This window comes from Oryzias melastigma, linkage group LG4, assembly GCF_002922805.2.
Source record: "Oryzias melastigma strain HK-1 linkage group LG4, ASM292280v2, whole genome shotgun sequence".
NCBI lineage: Eukaryota > Metazoa > Chordata > Actinopteri > Beloniformes > Adrianichthyidae > Oryzias > Oryzias melastigma.
The window spans coordinates 21,372,270-21,394,382 of NC_050515.1; the positions used below are offsets into that span (position 1 = coordinate 21,372,270).

A 22,113-nucleotide genomic window follows, 5' to 3' on the forward strand; every position below is an offset into this window, starting at 1 on the left:
GCGTCTTAAAATCCAGCCTTTTATGTTTAAATAACCAGCACCATTCTGAGTTTTGGGAAGGCATGACATACTGTTATATCCTCTATTCTTAGACTAACTCTTTTTAAGCTGATAGTTTTATGTTGAACATTTGTAAGGTTTGTAATGTGTGTTTCTGAAGTTTTTGGGCTTTGATATTTTAGTTTTTCTGTTCCCTTATTTGCATGTTTTGTTCAGCTCTGTTACTGTACCTGGAATTGGTTTCAGTGCCAAACCTGACATTCTTTTGTTATCCTCTCAGTTAATTTTCTTTTATTTTTCTCTTCCTTTTTTCTTAATAATACATATTTTATCAGATACTTGTGTCTTTTTTGTGAATCTGTGCATAATTTGACTTTAAATGTTGACTCTTATTCTAGTTCAGTTCTTTTTATGGGGTTTTCTTTAATTATTTGTTGGCCAATACTTGATTAATTTCCCTTCTAATTTAATGCAATTTTACTTCCCAGCTCGTGATGTAAACATTAAAATCTTGGAGTGCTGCAGTTTTGATCATGTAAAATCCTTCAAGAAAAAAAACACTGCTTGGATTTTAGTTTGAGATAAAACATTAAAACTGCTAATGTCCTTCTGTAAAATTATGTTTGTGAGGTTCTTTTGGTACCTTGATGGTTTTTTTTTGTTTTTTTTCTTTAGTGTTTATGTTATTTTTTTTAAATATGTTTGAATATATGCATAAAATATGATAATACTGGAGATAAAAACTATTACAGTTTTTCATCTTCATAGTTTTTTTAATCACTTTATCACTTTCTTTTTGATCATATGTATTTACTGGTAATTATTCTATTTTGAATTTGAAATAAATCAACCATTCAACCAACCAATAAACCAACTAATTATTCAACCAACCAATCAATCAATCAAAAAAATCAACCAATCATTTAAAGAATCAAACAATCAATACACATGTGTCCCATTCATGAAATACACAGGAGTCTGTTGGTGACACTAATTATTACAAAGACAAACACTTACAGTTCACACAGAATTATTATTAAAGGGCTAAAAATCTATAATACAAAATCTACAACATATAAACTTTGCAAAACAAAATCAGCAGATAAATTTGGAATATACAATGGAACAAAAATCTGTGGTGGACCATCACAGCTGTATAAATTAAGCTTTATTATTCCACAAAAACTACATTTACACATACATTAATATTCCAATCTTATTCCAAATACAGTGATGTCTTAATAGAACATTTGAACAGCTTGTTTGATCATCTTGTATTAAAAATTCTTAAGTAAAAGAACAGATTGAAAACATCAGGGAGCTCTGTGTTTTTGACACTTTTATAGTTACTCGTCAGCTTTTTAAAAACTTTTGACTAGACTCTCCAGGGTGAAATTACCAGGAGAACCAAAAGGGTTTGTCGCATATCTGCAACAACAGACATTATGACCACACGAACAAATTCACAACTTTTTTTTTTTTATTAAGTAAAGCTGTTTTATAACAAAATCCAACTTAGCTGTGATGGTTTTACAATTCCATGTGTTGAGCAAAATGTTTGGATAAACCGGAAGTCTCTTTACACAGTTATATGAAAAGGGAGTATGATCGGCTCCTCCATGAGGGTTAAAAATGAAGGTGTACACTGTTTGAACATTAAAAAAATGAAGCATGAGGTTCACTTAGCACATTTTGTCACAGAGTCAAACATAGCAAGACAATGTGGCTCCTCTAGAGGGTGTTATATCATAAATAGGGTGATTCCACAAAAAGCTGACTTTTTACATATTTAATAACTATCATATTGCAGTTTCTTTTTCTTAAAACCAACTTTTTCAGAACAGGTTTTGGAATATTGATGTACATGTGAACACAGTTAATGACTGTAAATGTGACTCACACAAATGGTAAATAAACACTGACATGTCCTGTTTTGTAAAAAGGCACTGCAGTGATCCAAAGCTGAGTAATAATTGGATACTTGTTCTATACACCTGTACATATTTAGTACACGCTGTACATGCATGCAAAATCGATGAAATGAAAATACCAAAACACAGGTGACCACAGCATCAACACACAACTGCATCCATCATTTAAATCCTGTAAACTGACCAGTTTTACTACAACTCCCTCCATCGTGTTATCATACAAAAAGTAAACAGCCATTTTACTCTACAAAAATATGTGGCGTTTAAACACGTACTAGGCAAGTTTCAAGATTTCTACACCAACATTTGACTTTATTCTAAAACTACAAAAAACGCTGGTTCATGTCGACTTACATTCACACTAACAACGAAATAATCTGATGATTAAATAGCTTTTACAGTCTAGTGCTCCAGATGTGCGCTAATGCGCTGTGCAAGATGTTGCAGGCAGAACCACTGATAACAAAACGGGCAGTTTCCCATGAGCTCCGATGTAACGCGATCACACAGGAATGCCAACAAACCAGATGGCTCTGCGTTAGTATTACAACACTGACGTCACACACAGATAAGGATTAACAAACCGTAAGATAAAGAGGAACCAAATTAAATAATGATTTGCCAAATACTGGGAGATGTAAAAAGCACATCATTTGGCAGCTCTTGCATTCCTGCAAAAATGGAACAACTGGCTCATGAGATCTAATTAACACAAACCATTGACAGTTGACGCTGTTAACTTCAGCTGATTCTAAAGCGGCTTTTCCTATCAGCTTTGTGCCGTTATGCAACACATTGCTAACGTAAAGTGTTGCCTAATGGAGCAAAGCTGTTTTCTCCACAATAAAATCAGCTGATTTACATTGATCGGATAAACACTTTACTGCTGTTAAGTGTTGCATATCAATGTAAGGCTACTTTTCTCAGAATCTACTGGAAATGTGGTTTAAGAGTCCAGAGTATGTTAATACTGGAGCTAAAGCTCTGGTGTTAAAGGGTTAATTAGCTTTAATTCTGCTCATCTTCTTCAGTTTATTAGGAAAAGAAAAGAAAATACAAACTAAAAACAGATTATAGAACAGGAGATTTGTTCTTATATGACATGAGCAAAGCCTAACCCAGGGGTCTGCAACCTTTGACACTTACAGCGCCATTGGAGGGGATTTCTTACTGACCACAACCCAGGAGGAGCCACAAAGTCTGACCTCGCCCTTTAGAAAACTAAACACACTGATTTGCATCCATGTTAATGTTACTTTTTTCATATAAATGAATAAACTGTTGTTTTTTTGGCATAAATAAGACATACACATAAAGAGAAAATACTATTACTAAATACTACTACTTTCAACAGAGGTTTATATGACTCCCTTTCAAAATAAAAGACACCCTGTGTCACACAGGATCGTCTAAATGCAGCTAATGTAGAAGTACATGACTAAACAGGGATGAAAAAGTTTATTTCACTATTTGTGGTGCTTCTCAGTCAGAAATTTGTGTATTTTTTTAAACGGCTTAAAATCCTTGAATGTATTCAAAAATAGAAAATCCACTATTTAATCTGGTGTGCCTTAGTTCTGGTAGTTTTTTTCAATATTTATAAACCAGAGAGCCACAATGAAGGAGTCAAAGAAGCACATGTGACTCTGGAGCCGCAGGTTGTAGACCCCCGGTCTAACCTAACATCTTTGGTGTCCAGTGGACATGAACATTTAGAAAAAACACACAGAGAAATCAAAGGTTTTCAAATTCGTGTGAGGAAAGATGATAAAGACCATAAAAGCTATAACTTAAAAAAGGAATAAAAATGTTTTAGGTTTTTCTGTTTTGAGACAATTCTTCATTTCACTCAGATGAATTTTGGCAACACTATCAATGACTGATTCAAATCATACATCCAAAACAAGATCTTGCATAAAATAAGAACAAATGAAGAGAAAACTGCTGTGGTAACATCCTAACTTTAACTCATTGTGCAGCTTTCTATGTGATAAAGATTAAAGAAAACATGACCAATTTGGTTTACATGAGGAACTTATTCCTGCAATCCAACTTCTGTCGGGTTAAATAAAGTTAAAAAATGAAAACTGACTTTTGATATGGAAAACTAAAGTTCTATTTTTTATCCAAGTTAAAGTAAAGCCTTTCATTCATCCATTTCTTACACTCACTTTATCCTATATAAGATCATTGAGGTTGCTGGAGCCTATACCAACCAAGATATGTCACGGTGGACCACAGGGTCGCAAATGCGCACATAGATCTACCACCAATGAATAAGGCATTTTGAAAAATGATTGGACTGATCACAAAGTTTTCATCCATTTGGTTGGTTGAAGCATGGCTATCACGATGAAGCTGAAAAGTTTAAAACAATCTAAATAGAATAACCAAAGACATTTGCCTTTATGGGCGAAGTTCCACTCTCTGAAATATTTTTTTGTGTATATATATATTTTTTTACAATTCTCATTTTTCAACAAAAGTTACAACTCCATGAAAAATGTCAAATTGTTTTTTACTTTCATTAAGATACCAAAGAATCAGAGGGTCTAATGCCAGTCTTGTTCTTACAAGTCTGACACCAAGGGTTGCTTATCAAAAATGTTTTTTTATGTTTATTTTTACTTAAACTATATCTATATTTCTCTGTCAATCTATGTGGTCCATCAACAAGCTGAGGAGCTCCTATAAAACCTGCACAGATATGCCTACATACCAGCAATAAAACCAATTGGGTTGGGTGGACTTCTTAAAAGAGCAGATTGGCTTATTTGTTGTCAGGAAAAAAAAGAGAATATTCCGATCCTAAGGCATTTCTAAATCTAAAGTCTACATAATACACATATAAAACCATTGGTACAGATCTTTTTAAATTAAAATGTTCCCCTTCAAAATCGCAGTTCTCGTTTCTCGCTACTTTTTTTTAGTGCAATCTTTCTTCTGTGTCATGAATGGGTTCAGTTAACCAGATCTACATAAACCTTCAATCGTGATCAGATCTTTGTTTTCATTCCAAAATACTGGATTTATTTCTCTATGAAGGTTTGAACTTTTATCAGTTTAAACAAGAGAGAAAAGTGTGAAAAGGCTCATGTCTGTCTAATAAGAGGTAATAAAGTGTGTAGTGAGGACTTAAGCAGCCTTAAAACATCTTCCTACTTGGCAGATTTCACCTCTTGAGGGTTAGTTTTAGAAGGTAATAAACGACAGCCCTGTATCTGTGATGTATGCCAGGACATTTTTTCAAACTGTAATTTCAAGGATTTGTTCATGTTGTCAAACAGTATTTATTCAACTAAGCTTTAAGTCCTTAACATTCCCCAAAGTTTTCTGCAGCTTTTTAGTGGGTTTCAAGCACATTTTTCTTGGTTTCTATGAATAAATGGAGCCGATTATGACTAGGGAGTCAAAGTCAAGGACACTGATTCCATGTAGCTCAACATTATTACAAAAACGTATCTTTTGTTTAGGTTCCATGTTGTGTTTTTGTGATAAAATAAACTTGTCCAGTATTCACAATTAAATAAATTCCAATACTAACATTCATAAAATGTCTTTAAACATCCTAAAAACCTTTGTTTTTGTTGTGCTCATCTTTTCCCTTTTTATTTGTTAGCATGAAATGTGAACTAACACCACAAACACATTCTAATGCTACGTTCACACTGCCCTCGGCGACACACGTTCAATCGATCACTTCCACATTACAAAACTCTCACAAAACGTGCAGCTATTGAATGCACACTGAAAGTTGAACCAGCTGAAGTTTGACCAATCAGGGACTCCGATTTTTGATGCATGGATGACGTCCTTATTAATTCTAACAATTAAAAATGCATCTTGAAGTAGAGATTGGAGTAATAGGAGATCTTTTATGTATCAGAATTGATCTGTGAAAAGAAAATTCTGGAGGAAGATTTGCTAAATTTGCAGCGCTTTGACATTTTGCACCAATCCTCTTCCAACTGAAGGCACATACTCTGGTTTTAGATAGTGACAGCTCAAATCGTGTTCAAGAACCAGTGTTAAGTGTATTCTTGAACGCATGTCACATGCTCGGTGTGAACGTAGCATGAGAGGGATAGAAGTCAGAACAAATATTTATTACTATTTATAGGAGATTAACCACAAACTTATGTTTTTTTAAATCAAACTTTCAATGAATTACACACAAAACAACGATGATCTGTCATTGAGTTGCTCTTTGAGTTGTCATGTGTGGGGAGTTGTTGTCTCATAGTTTTAGTAATAAATTCATAGAAGCATAGGGTACTTTCAACATTCAAGCTTTGTGGTTCAGTCCTTGCTCGGGTCCAAAGATCAATCAGGTTCCCAGAAAAGGACTTGAGTACCAGCTGCTGTCAGGTGATATATATATATATTTTATTTTAATTTAGACGGTAGAGACGTTGCTCGGTGTGAGTGCCTGTGCTTCTGAGGCCAGCTGGTCTTTGGGACTGGATTTGTCCAGCACAGATATCTGAGTGATGGTGCTGCTCTCGTTGAATAATGTGCGCCGCCGTTTACTGTAGCTGAGATAACTCTGAGTCTGCCACTTCCAGAAGCGCTTCTTCAGCTCCGCCTGTACCTGCAAGACACGTCAACGTTAGGTCCTCTACTCCACTTTGACTGTTTTACTCTTAATTTGAACTCTTTCCGGACAGCTTCTTCCAAAAAAAGGTCCATCGATCCTTTACCATTTCTCTTATAAGCAGGGATGTGATCTTGAATTGTCACACTTTATCTCAGCTCAATTTAACAGCTTTGCCATTTAGTTTTTAAGTATTTGTGTGTCTCAAACAGACCAGTCCCAGCCCCCACAGCCCTTAATCCAATTCCCAATATTTGGCTTTGCTGTGAATACACTTAAAAACAAAGAGTGTGAATATTTCCAGGCTTTCATTAGAGCCACAATATGCAGACTATTCTGAATGACAGCAATAGTAATAATTTAGACTCATCTGACATTTTACACATTAAACAAATTGATTTCATTCTCACCAAAGAAGAAAAGGCAGTTGCCATTTCTCCATCTATTTCTTGAATAATGCAACATATTCCAGCAGAGGCCACTGTAAGACTGAGCTTGTCTGTTAGTAGTTTATCAGTGTATCAGTCCCCAGTAGTTATACTAACTGATGTTAGCTAGCAGATACTTCCATCTTATTGTAAAGTAAGGTCTTTAAAGATATGTTATTTATGGGAGTGGGGACTGTAATGCTGCAATGTGATCATTTGACTGCAGGTTTGACATTTTCACAGTCATTGTAATGCTACAGGTTACTAATAAATGATTATGGCTTTTGTGTTTTTGTCTTTCAGATAGTTAATGGTATTCAAAAAATGACTGTAAATCCTAAAAGATTTACATCTTTACAACTCAATAAGCCTGCGACAGACTGGCGACCTGTCCAGGGTGTACCCCGCCTTCGCCCTTCAGTAGCCGGGATAGGCTCCGGCGCCCCGTGACCCCGGAAGGGACAAAGCGGTCAAGAAGATGGATGGATGGATGGACAACTCATTAAAACACATTTTGAAGAATAACTAAACTCTCTGTTTTGCCAGATTTGCTACTCAAACCTTTTAAATAAAACTTCAGTTGGAAATTTAGTTTGGACAATCCCTAACTACAAATGTTCAGCAAGTTAATCTGAATAATAGTTCACATAAGTCATAAGGGTCAGATTCACAAATGACTCTAATGTGTTAGAAAGCCTCAATGTGAGGCCGAACATCTTCGTCTGTGTTTGACGGTTTCTGCGGATTTTCCTCCACTCTGTATTTTTACCTGACTTATGCATGTGTGTTGTAACAAAGATTTCTTTAAATCTGAAACCACTCTGAAGCACTTCAATGCAAATCAATAGTGGACCAGTTTGTTCTAAACCGATGAAAACATGTATAAAGTGGACAAAAGGAAGATGAATCATAACTTAATGTTCACTTTACTTCAAAACTGAAAACTAAAACAGTTCCATAAATGTCATAAGTAATACATATGATCAAATTTGGCTTTAAAGACAGTCAGCCCAAAATGTCTGTGGGTAAACCTGTGACACTTATGGGTAACCTGTGGGTTTTACTCTGCTGAGATACAAAAAAAAAGGTAATGTTGGGAATTCAGCCTGCACTGAAATTCTGACTGAAACATTCTTAGAATTTATATTCTTGTCACACATCTTATATATGTATTCAGTCAATTCCAATATTTTATTTTATAAACACAACCTTAAATGTAAAAATGTTTGATAAGTTCAGACAACAAATTGAGTTTTTCGAACTATTTTCAAACGTGATTTTGTCTAGAAAATACTTTTTATGGGGTTAGCCATAACCGACTATCTAAAAACTGACTCGTTAAAGAAAAGAAAAAGGAATACTGAGCCATCCTTATACATACTAAATAAGATTTTGAACCCCAGTGATTTCTGGGAATGATATTCACTTTGTTCAAGCAACAATTTTGCAATAATTCAGTGTTTTTGTAAAATAAAAGCAAATAAAAAATCGCCATTTTGTATTTTTAACAAAGTATTAGTTTGAAGGACAAACCTGTTTGAAGATTTAATACATAAAAGCTTCACATGCCAGTTATCACTTAGTCACTTTTTTATTAAAGAAAGTTTTGTTTAAAACACTCTGAAACACCTTCAATTTTAGATTTTGATATTTTTCTTTGCTGTCTTTGTAACTTTTTTTAAGTAAAAAAATGTATTTTTTGTATCAATATTTCATCTGTATTTTAATTTTTGTGCATAAAAAACGCCAATATTGTATTCTATCTATACCAATATCTTATACCAAAATTGATACAGATTTTCAATATTGCAGTATTCAGCTCTGTTCTGATACATGAAAGCATATATGATACTTCTATTGGAGTTAGAGTTAGATTTTGATCTAGTTTCCTGTAGTAAATTTTGAGATTTTCTTGTTTCACAAAACAAAAACGTATTAACTTCCTTCTAATTATTTGATGTTTTGTTCATTTTCTGTATTTTTGAGTTATTTAGGAATACATGCCTGCCTAACTGAGCATTTCAATGTTTTACCTGTTCGTATTCCCGTTCCTTACTCATCTGTCTGTTGCAGAACAACAAATTATTTTGGAAAAAAATTCGACTTCACCCAAACTCTGCCCTGCAGCTGCAGTTACAGAACGGTTGTGTAGTTTTCTGACGGCTGCAGACTTGACTTCATTAAATGGACCTTGAATAAACTCAAACTAACACCTCAGGCTTACCAAAATCTATTTAGTTTTTTCATTATTGTTTCCGCCTGCAGCTTTTATCAGCAGATGAGAGCAAAACCACATCAGTCCCAAGTTTTAGAGTTTTTTGTAAAATCAACGATAAGCAGTACAAAAATGTGTAAATTGCATTAAAACTACAGTGTGCTTCCTTACCTCACCGTTCAAGAAACAATACAGCAACGCCACAACAAACCCCTGCGGGAACAAAAGAACCATTAAATGCAGCTGAGGCGGGACCACTTCTTCTTCTCTTTGCATGTGTGTCTGCTGCTGCACCTGGAAGGATCCCAGTCCCAGCTCGATAAAGATTCGGGCTTCAGCTCCTGTGTTTTCTGGCAGGAAGGCGAACACCATGTAGTGCATCCCAAACAGGGGAATGAGCAGCAGGGTGGATTTGGCCAGTCTCCTGCATAAATACGCGACATGCACGTGTGGATTCAAGGTTTACTTGTGCAAACTGTCGGCGGGAACGCTGCGTCTTACTTAAAGTGGCTGGTGTCGTTGCCACCAACTCCAGGAGACCGGAGCTTCTGGACCAGAATCCGGATCACATTGATGAAGATGAAGAAGTTTACCTATGTGAAGCAAACTGTTAACCTCCAATGCTGTTTTAAAATACCTACAACTGTTATTCATGAAAACAAAGTTTAAATCATGAATGCTAAGGAACTGTAATCATTTCTATAAATCACATTTTCTTGATTAAATTCCAAGATGGAAGACTCTTCAGGTCCTTCAATTCCTTCCCTTTTCAGCAACCGGTACTCACCAGCAGTGATATGGTTATTGGGGCTTTTATGATCCACCAGATGAAGGCCACATCTGTGTCATCCCAACACCTGACGCACAAAACCAATAACAACGTAAACAAGATAGTCTCAAAGCTACAGTTTGTTTGTTTCATCACAGAAGACGCAATAAAGAAAAGAGCCAAAATGTCCTCCTAAAAATAAAAGCCATGACTGAGTACTTTTATTTCCAACTCAGCTGCAAGTTGTGATTCACAACCATCAGGAAGTACACACCAGCTCTGTTGGTTTAAATACAACCAAATATTAAGAACAAAAAAAGACAGCTTTATTTCTTCTGTTTTTGGAATTAAGATGCTTATAAAAAGAAAACCTATAAAAAAACATAAAAATGCAATATATTATTTTATTGAGATATAGATAGCATAGTTTACAATACTTTGTAATTTTATGTCATTGTTTTTATTGGCTCTTGTACTTTTATCATAGTGTCTCTTTTTATTTATTTTATTTTTTACATTTTTTATTATATATATGTACATTCTTTTATTGCTTTTAAGTACTTTATCTGTTGTGTCTTTGTGGCAAATGGACCTTGAGTCTGTAATAAAAGTATCTTCTTCATAAATTATGATATGTGATATTATGATGATTTGGTAAGTTTTTGCTCACAAAAATGTAAAAAAAAATGCTGGCGTGAGGTACAGGTTCAGGAATAAAGCACCTTATTTACCTACTGTCTCAAATTTGATACATGCATTTTAACATACTGTATCTATGTTATAAAGAATAGTTATCCACACATTTACCATTATTTAAATACAGCAAGTAGTTGTTTAAACTCTGAATAACTGCAAGTGAGTTATTCTCCCAATAAACTTTGGGAAATTAGCAAAACCTTTTCCCGTCAAAAGTGTTCTTGAGATTTCATGGAGGCAGCCATTTTGAAATAAGCAAGAAAAGCCCTTCTACTGCCCCTAGTGGAATAATGATGAACTACATAGCAGAAAACATGGACGAAGTTATACACAGTGTTTTTTATGGAAAGTTTGGATCATGCTAATGAGTATTAGAGTATTAGAAATGCATGTATCCAATATTAGATAAATGATTATGTAGGGATAAGTCAATATTGACTGATGATCAAATAGGAAACTAACTCTGAATGAACCTTCCAGAAATTCGGAAAAAGTTACAAACACTACAAAAAAACATCCACTTCTCCCTGTATTCTCTGCTATAGAAAGATGCTCCCATGATGCCATAGCTTCCTCCTTATTTTACTCATGGTCCCGTCCTTTAGTCATAAATATGCTACAATTTTTGCAAATATATTTTACATTAATGATTCCGATTATAAACACAAAGTTTATATATATATTATATATAAGTTTATAATAATGTTTTTATTATTTAAAATACAAATGATCCAAGCAAATACAAATTAAGCATAAAACTATAAAAATAATAATTTACCAAAAGAAATATATCCTAACTGGATATTAGCATTGGGGAGGAAGGTCTTCCGGTAAAAAAACACTTCAAAACTACTCTAAAATCTTACCTTGGACCGTTTGTTTTTAGAGTTACAGTGTGGCCAAAAAAAAGGTGACTATGTTTATTTTGATTTTTGTTTTTTTGTTCAAATACGTCCATACCACAGTCAGTTTGCTAGTCATATCTTGATGTATTGCACACTTTTAAATTTTTTCTTTATATTTATACATTTTCAAGTTTTCTCCAAGATGTTTTCTCTAAATATCTCCAAGCAGCAGCTCACCCCCTGTTATCGTAGAAGTTTCGAGTTAGGATCCAGGCTGTTATGATGGTGGTTGGGAGACCTGGGATGAACAAACACAGTGACCTGGTCATTAGAAAGGAGGAACAAAGGAGCTCTAACGAGGAGTATAGACTCACAGAGAGGAAGAAAATTGTCAGAGGAGAGCAGCATCCTAACAAGACGTGTACTCACCCCAGCCTATGAGTATATACCACCAGAAGTACTTCTTCTGGAAGACAAATGTGAGCGCCAGCAGCGTCTGCAGGTACATGCCCTCCACCAGCAGCCAGAAGTAGTTGGCCAGGATGCTGAACTGGAAGAAGGCCACAGCGGACTTACAGGATGTCTGTCATACAAACAAACAAACAAACAAACATGGATCAGTCGGGGAAGCTCATTCACCAAGCTTTTCTGGGAAATAAATCTTCTAAAGACAACATTTTTCAAAGGCCACCTTTGATAAAAATTATGTTTTTGGTGTTTTTGACATGTTCTTGAAGTATTTTTCTCATGATGGTGGACATATATAAAGAAAGTTAAGATTAAAATGCATTTCTGAGTATTTCTGAGTATTGCTAATCCATCACCAGGACCTCCGGGAGTTCTCTCAATTCAATGCCAAGTGCATTAAACCACTGTTGCCTAACCTCGAAATCCACTGGAAAGTTGTGAAAATCAGTAGATTTTTGGCAATTGAAGGCAAAACGCCTACGAGCCGCGCTTAGGCTAACATGATATCTACCGACGGTTACAGAATCAAAGATGGGCGGGGCTTTTATAGTGGAGCTCCAAAGCATGATGACATAAAACTTCTGAAATGACGTAGAAATTAAACCAGTTGAACCAATCACAAAATTCAAGTGGAGTGAGACTTTATGCAGGACTGAGCATTTTTTCAAGTTTTTAGATTTTTGACTTTTTTTTTGTTTGTTTTCTAATGATGGGATTGCCTCAATTTTGGTAGGATTTCTGGTATTGCAAAATATTAAGATATGATTGCAGCAGTTCAAATTTAACTCAGCCTAATGGCTTTAGAAATTACAAATCAAACATTTTTTAAGCAAAATGCTGACAACCTCATAACTAAATGAGATTTTTAGAATTTAACTGCTTTTTTCTTTTTGTGTATTTGTCAAAACTGTCTGCTTTTTTCAAAAAACGCTTTTCCTTCAGGCTTAGATGGAGCAGGAGGGCTTTCTGTTCTCGAATCACTGACTGTCTCTGCCTCACTTCCCCTGTAAATGAGTCACAGAGTGCTGACGCTGATCCCTCGCAGACACAAGAGGGACTCTTACCTTCAGCGCAACAGCTTTATCAGCAGAAAGGTACGAAGAGAAAGACTCATTATTAGTGCACTCCATCATTCCCTGCATTTTACTGTCCTCCTTCTCATGAAAAATATTCTAGAGTTTTACAAGAAAAGAAAAACATTCTAAAAACAATGTGAAATGTAGCTGAATAAAGCATCTTTTAAATCTGATTGTGACTGAGGCCATTTCGACCCAGCCGAGGACTCACCGTGGACATGAAACAGTGATCCAGGTTTTCATCAGAGAACAGAACGGCGTCTTTGATGAAAACTGCACTCGCTCTCAGGATGAAGGAGAAGAACAGGTTAATGTGGATGTAGTTCCTGGTGCAGTGAAACTTCCTAGAGAGACAAACTTTACTTGAAAGACTCCTTTGGTAACAAATGTGTCTCCGTGGGGAGGGGGTAAATCACAATTTCACAAACCAAAATGGGAAGGGTGAGTGTTACCTAAAGGCAGTGAAGACAAAAATAGCTGATATAAGAGAGATGAGGGAGGTAGCGTAGCCGGCTGTGTACACCTGCTTGAAGTTGGAGAAGTATGTTGTCTAAAAAAACACATGGGATAATGTTAGTTTGAATCAATCACTGTCTTTGAAAGAAATGAGGCATAAAAAAGTACATTTTTCAACTTAAATTAGTTTGCTTGTTGATTGAGCTATAATAAGCCCATCTATTGGCATCCAATATTCCATGAAGAAAGAAAGGACAGATGCTTCTACAACAGTCTTGAATGACTCAAATTGCAGCACAGGACCCTAATTATCACCTTTCCAGCGCATTTAAACTAAGACCCTGTTATTTAGCCTGCCTGTCTAGATGCTGAAATTGGAATTAGATGCAAAGACTGCAGTGCACTGCATATAAAAGAGCACGCTATCTATGGATATGAGCAAAAAATATCTGCTGGATTCTTGAATGTGCAAAGGAGTTTTGACTATTAATAACAGAACATTGTGAATGTGAAAGTCTGGCAGCAAAAATATACAGAAATATGCAACTAAAATTATGTTTAATTCAACTATGAAAATACCCACCTCTGGTTCTGCATCTTCATCTTCCGTGAATTCACAGGCATCCTCGTAGGGCGGGTAGGGCTCAGACCATCCCTCCTCAGTGCAGTTCCTGTAAATGTAACCTGGAAGCAGAAACAGTTTTCTCTGGAGTAAACTATAAATAACAGAATGGAAAGACATTAAAGAGCGACTCTGGTGAAAATGGTGATTTAACATGTTCTTATAGAGTTTTTATCATGATGGAGGACATACATACATGAAGAAAAGTAAGTAAGTAATTTGCTTTTTTAAGTATTTCTTTATTCAAATCGTTGTGAACACGCAGAAGTTTATGCAGTTTATTTTTTATTGACAGAAACACAACTATAAGTTTTTAGTTGACTCAGTTTCATTTACCAATTTACATAGAACAGATTTGTAACTAAATTTAAAGCTATGCTAAATGTGTCGCAAAGCTGCTTCCTAAATAAGGGAATGTCTGAACTGGTCATGGTGCTGCAGAAAAAGCATTGTATCTAGTGCCAGACCCTTTATCTTGTTTTTAATTTAAAGCATTGCTTTGCAGGTCATTAACACATGGCCTCCAAGGAAACAGCTCCACATTGAAAAGCTGCTTTTATGTTTTCTAATATAAAGCTAATGCTTAGAACTGAGCTGTCTGCTTCATACAAATATATTTGGAATGATTTCAAATCTGGGGCTCTGGTTTGTTTGCTAATTAATAGACAGTAAGCATTCATTATTGTTGTTGATTGGACCAGCTTTGGTGTAGAGGTAGAGTGGTTGACCTATGAAAAGGTGCAGGTTTGGTTCCCTCTCTGCCTGCCCATGTGTCAAAGTGTCCTTGGGTGAGATACTGAGGTCTACACTGCTCAGAGGTCTGACTGGCAGCTTGCATGTAAACTCTGCTACTATTAGAGTGTGACTGTGTGTGCATGGGTGGATGGGATGTGACTGTAAAGAGTGTTGGGCCTTAGAACAGCGATATGTAAGGCCCAATCAAAATTCTTCCCTTACCCCTACAGGTTCTTCAAAGTTTATGGTCAATATTTTAGGGATTGCTCAGAAAATAAAACTATTTTTCAGATATATTAATTTAGACCACTATGAAGTTGATGTGTGTTTTTCTATTTTATTTTTTCTCAATTGTTTTAGATTGAAAAAAAATATCCCTTGGTGGCATAAAAGTAAAGGTTGGAAGTCTGTTTTAATAAAAAAAAAAAAAAGACCCTACATTTTAGTCGTCTTCTGATCTTATACTGTGCCACAAATTTTAAATTTAAATGAAAATACCTCAAAATGAGGCTTTCACAGCAATTATTAGACTAAATAAGAAAAGTGAATTAGATTGACTAATTACAGGTCATGACTTTTTAATCACAATGCAGAAATTTCAGTAAAGGCTTGAATGGTTAAGATTAAATAACCCTCATATTCTTTGCTCCCTTTAAGCATTTCCACAATGAATCATCCATCTCCATCCATCTTCTTTATCTTCCTGGCTCACACCATCCACCCTTTCCTATTCTGCCCTGACTACATCCATGAACCTCCTCTTTAGTCTTTGTCTAGGCCTCTTTCCAAGTAGCTTCAACATCAGCATCCTTTTATCATCATTATCTGTCCCCCCCCTCTCCATATAACCATCTCAATCTGCTTCCCTGCATTTATTTGCAAAATATTCAACATGTGCTCTGATTCCTGATCCTATCCATCCGCGTCCATCCCAAAGAGAACATCAACATCTTCAGATCTGCCTCGTGTCTCTTTCTCAGAACCACAGTCTACTACAGCTTTGATTTCAATCTTCTACACTCTTTTGTCACACACCACACCTGAACTTTCCTCCACCCATCCCATCCTCCTCACACGCTTGGATAAAATAACCAACATTTATGATATTTTGAACTGCAGAATTCTTTGATGATTTGGGGCATTTTAGAAATCAAAATAAATGTTTTTTTCTTGGAGACACTTCAGTCTGCTGGCACCAAAAGAGTCCCAGATGAAACACTTCATAGTTTCTCTCATCTGTTTCCACAAACTTTATGGAATTCTCTTTAGAGGCATTTTCAGTATTACCCTGTGCACTCCTTTCACTAAAAAAACACAATCTTAGGAAATTAAAAAAGATTCATTTTAAAAAAAATCTCTTATTTTGTGTCTTCCAAGAAAAATAATCTTATCAAGAACATTTTTTGTTACCAAATTAATTTTAGTTTGAGAAAACATGTCTTAGTGATTAGAACTTTTTTCTTGTAATAAAAATATTTGTTTTTTCTTTCTTCATTTGCAGATTTTTTGTTTGCTTGTTTTTTTGTCCAAATTTTATGAATTTTTGACTTATTTTTAGGAGGTCTGTTTTATTAGCTTTGTAAATTCTTGTACAATCTCAAAACATTAATTTTACCTTAAAAAGTGTTTCAAAAATGATTTTCTAAATACAAGCTCCTCCTTATTTATGTGTCTCAGATTCCATCCATCTTCTAGACTCGTTTTATTCCCATCTGGGGTCACAGGGTTGCTGGAGCTTACCCAGCTACAGAAGGGTAAAGACGGGTACACCCTGAACAGTCTGCCAGTCGATTGCAGGGTTACACAAAACAGACAACTGCACACACTCACAATTTGTTTTTTCCTTGTCCACTATTTAATAGAAATGCGTCCATGTGAAAAAAACAGAACTGAAAAGAGCATCAGGTGCTTTATATTTTGAAAGTTGACCTGACCCACGCTAATATATCAGTTTCCTGGCATCTTGACTTTTAATGCTTAAAATAAAGTCACTGCTAATATTATAGAGAATCAAAGACAACATTACATGTTCATGAATTATTTTAAGATATAAATGAATATCTCAAATTTGATTGTAAATCTTACAAAACGTTTAGGTAAAACTGACTTTCAGGTCCATGGAGAAACCTAGTTGAATTCTCAGAAAACATTTTTTCTTATTTTAGAATAAATTATCAGGTGCTTAAAGTAAAGATGTTTTTTCACTGATACCATCTCAAAGTTAGTGGCGAAATCAGAGTTTCATGAGGTGAAAATGTTGCGTGCGGGGGTCGGGTTGTGGGTGGATTCACCGATATCCTTGTGCATTAGCCTGAGCTGAGTGTAGCGTGCAGAGCCTGCAGGCCTGCGGCCGCGGCTAACGCTTCGATGTGAATGCAAGTTTGAAGGCCGAGACCCTTGGGAAGGTGCTAAAGCTCATACTGCCATGCTTATCAGGCAATGCCAACTCCTCTACACAAACCCTGTGGCTCCTCAGTGAACTCTTTGATTTTCCAATTCATTATTTTCTGTGCATGTCGAGTCCCATTGGAAAGGCAGGATGAGCAGCACAGCTAAATTTACGAGTTATGAGGTCATCTGTACCAACCTCCGCCTCCTAATCCCTCCACACAATGTTGATTTTCAATCATCGGCTGCTCTGATTGTTCTTATTCTGCAATATCCAAGGCTTCTGTTGAAAACAGTGAACTGCATCATGTGAACAAGCAAAAACACATCCTGAAAAGAGTGACAACATCGCATCAATGCCCAACCAATACGCACCAACATTCAATCACAAACAGGATATGAGCTAAGCCGGAAAGTAAAGTTCTTCTAGATTTGATTGTGGGATCACTGTGATATTATGTGCAGTGCATAAACTAAGTGTAAAATTATGATGTTGCAAAAAAAGGGGAAAACAAAAAGTTGTCAGCAATAAGGATTCATGTAATGATTAATTTTAACAATGATCTGATTCATATCATGATATGTGGTTGATGATATGATTTATAGTTGATATTGATTCATTTTGAACGATCTGATTCAATCCGATTCACTGAACTAAAATTGATCCAGGACATTTTTAGACAAAAATTCAACCGGTGTGACTCAGAGATAAATACCTGGTACTGAACAATACAAACGGTCACACATTGGAATGTAATGATGCCTTGATCATGCATTGCTGCCATCACGTGTGTTGTCTATTGTGATGGCACAATTTGTTTTAGTTTATTAGTTAATGATATTAGTTGATTGGATTAATAACTTGCCTCAGACAGATCGATCTGGTTGATTGAAGAAATATATCTATAGCAATTGAGTCGATTAATCATTACACTGCTAATATTTACCCTGACCAGTATCCGCCTTGACTCTTCCAGAAACCCCAAAATTCCAGTGATGGATATGTGTCAGCTTTTGCCCCAAAAGTCTTTGCTGGTGGCATTCCAAACGATTTACATGAGCTCTAGGGTTGCATGATATGAAAACAATTTGTGAGTACGATTTTAGTGATGAATATTGCGATGACGACATGACTTATGATACATGAACAAATAGCAGAACAAAAAACTAATACATAATTTAAATTTCACTACAACAGTGTTTGTTTAAATAAAAGTCAATGTAAATTTTACTGTAAGTCACCTCAATCTGTACTTAATTTTATTTGTAAAGATATGCGCCCTCTCAGTGTGATGGAGAACAAGGGATTCAAAATATGTTTCACACGTTAGAGCCCTGTTATGTCATACCTTCCCGACAACACATTACGGACACTGCTATACCCAAGCTATGCAAAGAAGTAAAATAAATTGGGTTTAATGAACTCAGTTTGGCTGAGAGAGTGGCACTGACGTGCTATGCTTGAACATCTGGGTGCAAAGAATCATACATAACCATCACAGCTCATTACATCATTGACAAGTGGAAGCTAGCGTCCCATGTTTTGCAAACGCGACCAATGTGTGACAGCCACACCGGAGAGGATATTGCGGGTTTACTGCGTGAAGCCATTGAAGAGTGGGGATTGACATTTTAGCGTTTTTGTTTTTTTTTTGTTTTTTTTGTTAAAATGTATTTTGTTTTGAAAACCATATGTTGAAAAAAAATTTTCAGAAGTTGTAAAAAAAAAGATACCCAAATTCTGCTTTGGTGAAATTATTTTTTTTGCGATTTACAACTGCTGTTAATTTTAATAATTTGTGCATTATACAAATTTATACATGTAAAAGGTGCATCATTAGCATTCAAACAACATATTTTAAAGTCATACTCTTTTAAAATACTCTCTGGTAGTCTCTGCTACAATTTGTGAAAATATAAGGATAAGTATCGTATTGTGACATGTGTATTGGGATACATGTTGTATCATGGCATGTGTATCGGAATACGTATCGTGACATGTGTATCGGAATACATATCGTATCACGACATGTGTATCAGGATACGTATCGTGGCATGTGTATCAGGATACGTATCGTGGCATGTGTATCAGGATACGTATCCTGACATGTGTATCAGGATACGTATCGTATCACGACATGTGTATCGGGATACGTATCGTGGCATGTGTATCGGAATACCCATCATATCGTGACATGCGAATCGGGATACGTATCGTATCCTGACATGTGTATCAGAATACGTATCGTATCACGACATGTGTATCGGGATACGTATCGTGGCATGTGTATCGGAATACCCATCATATCGTGACATGCGAATCGGGATACGTATCGTATTGTTACGACCCCGGCCTCCTCTTTTTCCAGCCCTGTGTGTCTGTGTGATTTCCCCTTTTTGTTTGCAGGTCCTGGTTGAGTTGGAGTCTCCACCCTCTGGGCGGATCTGGCCAATCCCACACAGGGCATAAAAGCTGCTGGGAGTGATGGCGTCTCTCTCTCCCACCTGGCAGGTGAAGCTGCAGCCGTCCCAACCCATCTAGCTTCTTCTTTAGTTGGATTAGATTTATGTTAAATTAAACCTTTGGTTAAAGCTTTCCCAGTCTCCCTCTTGTTTGTCATGACTTTTATGTGAGCCGGTCGTGACAGTATCCTGACATGTGTATCGGGATACGTATAGTGGCATGTGTATGGATACATATCGTATCCTGACATGTGCATTGGGATACGTATTGTACCATCAGACTCTTGCCAATACACACCTCTAGTGTAAACATTCACAGTAACCAATTGCGATATGCATATAATACAAGCTGATATCGCGATCTCGATACATTCTCGATTTATTGTGCATGCCTAATGACCACAGAGGATGTTTTCCCTTTATCCTCTTTCACTGTATTGTCATCTCCTCCTTGAAGCTATGACTGCAGACAGTATGTGCAAAAAGTTGCACCAGATTGCATCTGCTTCTCAAATGTGCAAAATATATACCCCAAACAACAACAGTTATTGCAAAGCCATAACTTGATCTAAATGAATCTATTTGCATTGATACTATTCCCAGTTTTGTGCACGTTCTGGCAGAAACTCTCTTTTGCAGAGTTCCTCAAATTGGGAATAATGGGATTTCGCCGTTTTTTGTCTCTTTATGAAAAGGCAATCCAGTCAGTGCAATTTGTCTTGCTCGCGCTGTCAACTATGAAGATGTTCTTTTTGCACAAAAACCTTTAGTAAACCGAGCTCTTAATCTGATTTACACTACAGCTCAAAGGCTTAAGGGTTCCCCAAACAAATGAATCCATACGCTCTTTAATGTCACTTTTATCTTAAAGTATACCAACAAAATTACAACATAATCATTAAATCGTCATCTTGAGACATGAAAAGATGTTAAGAGTGAACATGGACTCATTATCTGTCCATTTAAAACCCAATTCAAAATCACTTCAATGTTTGTGCCCACCTGATACCCGTCTGAGCTGTGTGTTTGAGAGGATCACTGTTTACGAGCCACAGGGGGTACATGGGGGGTGAGGGCTGTTCGATGCTGCTTTCACTAAAGCCCCTCTAACTAATTACAAATAAACTGAAATGACACAAACCACCAGAGATTGAAGGGTCTCTGTTTTTACATGGATCCAGCAGAAGTTGAGATGAGCCTCTGAATAAAACTGTCGGAGAAGGAGATGTTGACCTTTTTTATTTTTTTTTTTTTTTTAGAAAATACATACAAGAAAATATTGTATTTCCCTGAAGTTGATCTGTTAATCCAACTATTGAAGGATTACAGAGAGATTTTATGAGGATTATCACCAGATAATGTGGACTGACTTATTTTAGTTTTTTCCTCCATTGCCAAACAATTTCACAGTTTTTTTTTTCTTGCTCAAACTACAATTTGCCATGTGTGTCTGCATCCTTGATGCGGTGTGACGGCTCATGGAGAACATTTAGTATTTTTAAGACTGGCCAGCTGGATGGGACAGGGGGCCAGAGAGGTTAGTTGGGGAGGGCGGGTCATGTAAACAAACAGAGAAAAAAAGGCCTGATCTCATGGTCACATGGTGGCTTTGCTGCACTGGAACAAAAATATGGATGTACTGAGCATGTTCAGGTGAAATCTTTTTACCCTTTTTAGGATTTTGTAACACTGATAGACAATAAAACACCTGCTTTGGTGAACATAAGCCAGAGACGTGCCGGAGCACCATCAGAAGAAGAACCGGAGCAGTAACAAGAAGAGGGATTAAAAGAGGATCAGCATGACTGATGACAGGATTATTAATCACTTCTCTGCTCATATCAAGCTGATGTGAGTCTTTCAATTTCAGGGACAAAAATTGAATTTCTGTGTTTCTTTACAGGAGAAAATCACCCAGGATAGAGCTTTAAAAAGCCCAATATTGCAGAAAAGTGATTTTACTTTTATTTTCAAATAACCATTAGAGCCCCAATCAAATGTCCTCCACCATGAGGAAATGCCACAAGAACATGTTAAAAACACCAAAAACATCATTTTCTTGGAGTGGGTCTCTAAGGCTAAGTTGCTAGTTTTTCATTAATTCAAAGACCTGATTGCAGTCAACAGATGTCTTGATTCAGCTGTAGTCTTTGTTTTGTAGTTGGAAGAAAGGGATTTACCTTGATTGTTGCTGAACAGCTGGGAGACGTTGGCACACGAGACGCTGACCACCTGTCCCACCTCAACACCATGCCAGCAGCAAATGTTGTCCCAAGTCGTCGGGCAGCCTGACAGAAGAAGAAAAATGGAAAATAAAGCTGTGAAATCAGTGGTGCCGATTAAAGATGCAACAAAGCATTGAGGAAAATAGTAAAAGAGTGATGAAAATGGTTCATAACTCGCCCTAAAAAAAAAAAAAAAAAAAAA

At 36.3% G+C, this 22,113-nt stretch overlaps 1 protein-coding gene across 1 annotated transcript in view; it reads right to left on the reverse strand.

Moving 5' to 3' along the window:
• Positions 1-306: 306 nt before the first annotated feature.
• The window catches only part of LOC112150323 (vasoactive intestinal polypeptide receptor 1), a 55,046-nt gene continuing 33,239 nt past the window's right edge, over positions 307-22,113 (reverse strand). The window contains exons 3-13 of the mRNA XM_024278531.2: positions 21,867-21,974; positions 14,062-14,162; positions 13,475-13,572; positions 13,234-13,366; positions 11,908-12,061; positions 11,716-11,776; positions 9,956-10,025; positions 9,670-9,761; positions 9,463-9,592; positions 9,340-9,381; positions 307-6,522 (exon numbers count right to left, since the gene is read on the reverse strand). Of these exons, the coding sequence (XP_024134299.2) occupies positions 6,328-6,522; positions 9,340-9,381; positions 9,463-9,592; positions 9,670-9,761; positions 9,956-10,025; positions 11,716-11,776; positions 11,908-12,061; positions 13,234-13,366; positions 13,475-13,572; positions 14,062-14,162; positions 21,867-21,974 (1,184 nt within the window). The 3' untranslated portion in view covers positions 307-6,327. The remainder of the gene's footprint in view (positions 6,523-9,339; positions 9,382-9,462; positions 9,593-9,669; positions 9,762-9,955; positions 10,026-11,715; positions 11,777-11,907; positions 12,062-13,233; positions 13,367-13,474; positions 13,573-14,061; positions 14,163-21,866; positions 21,975-22,113) is intronic.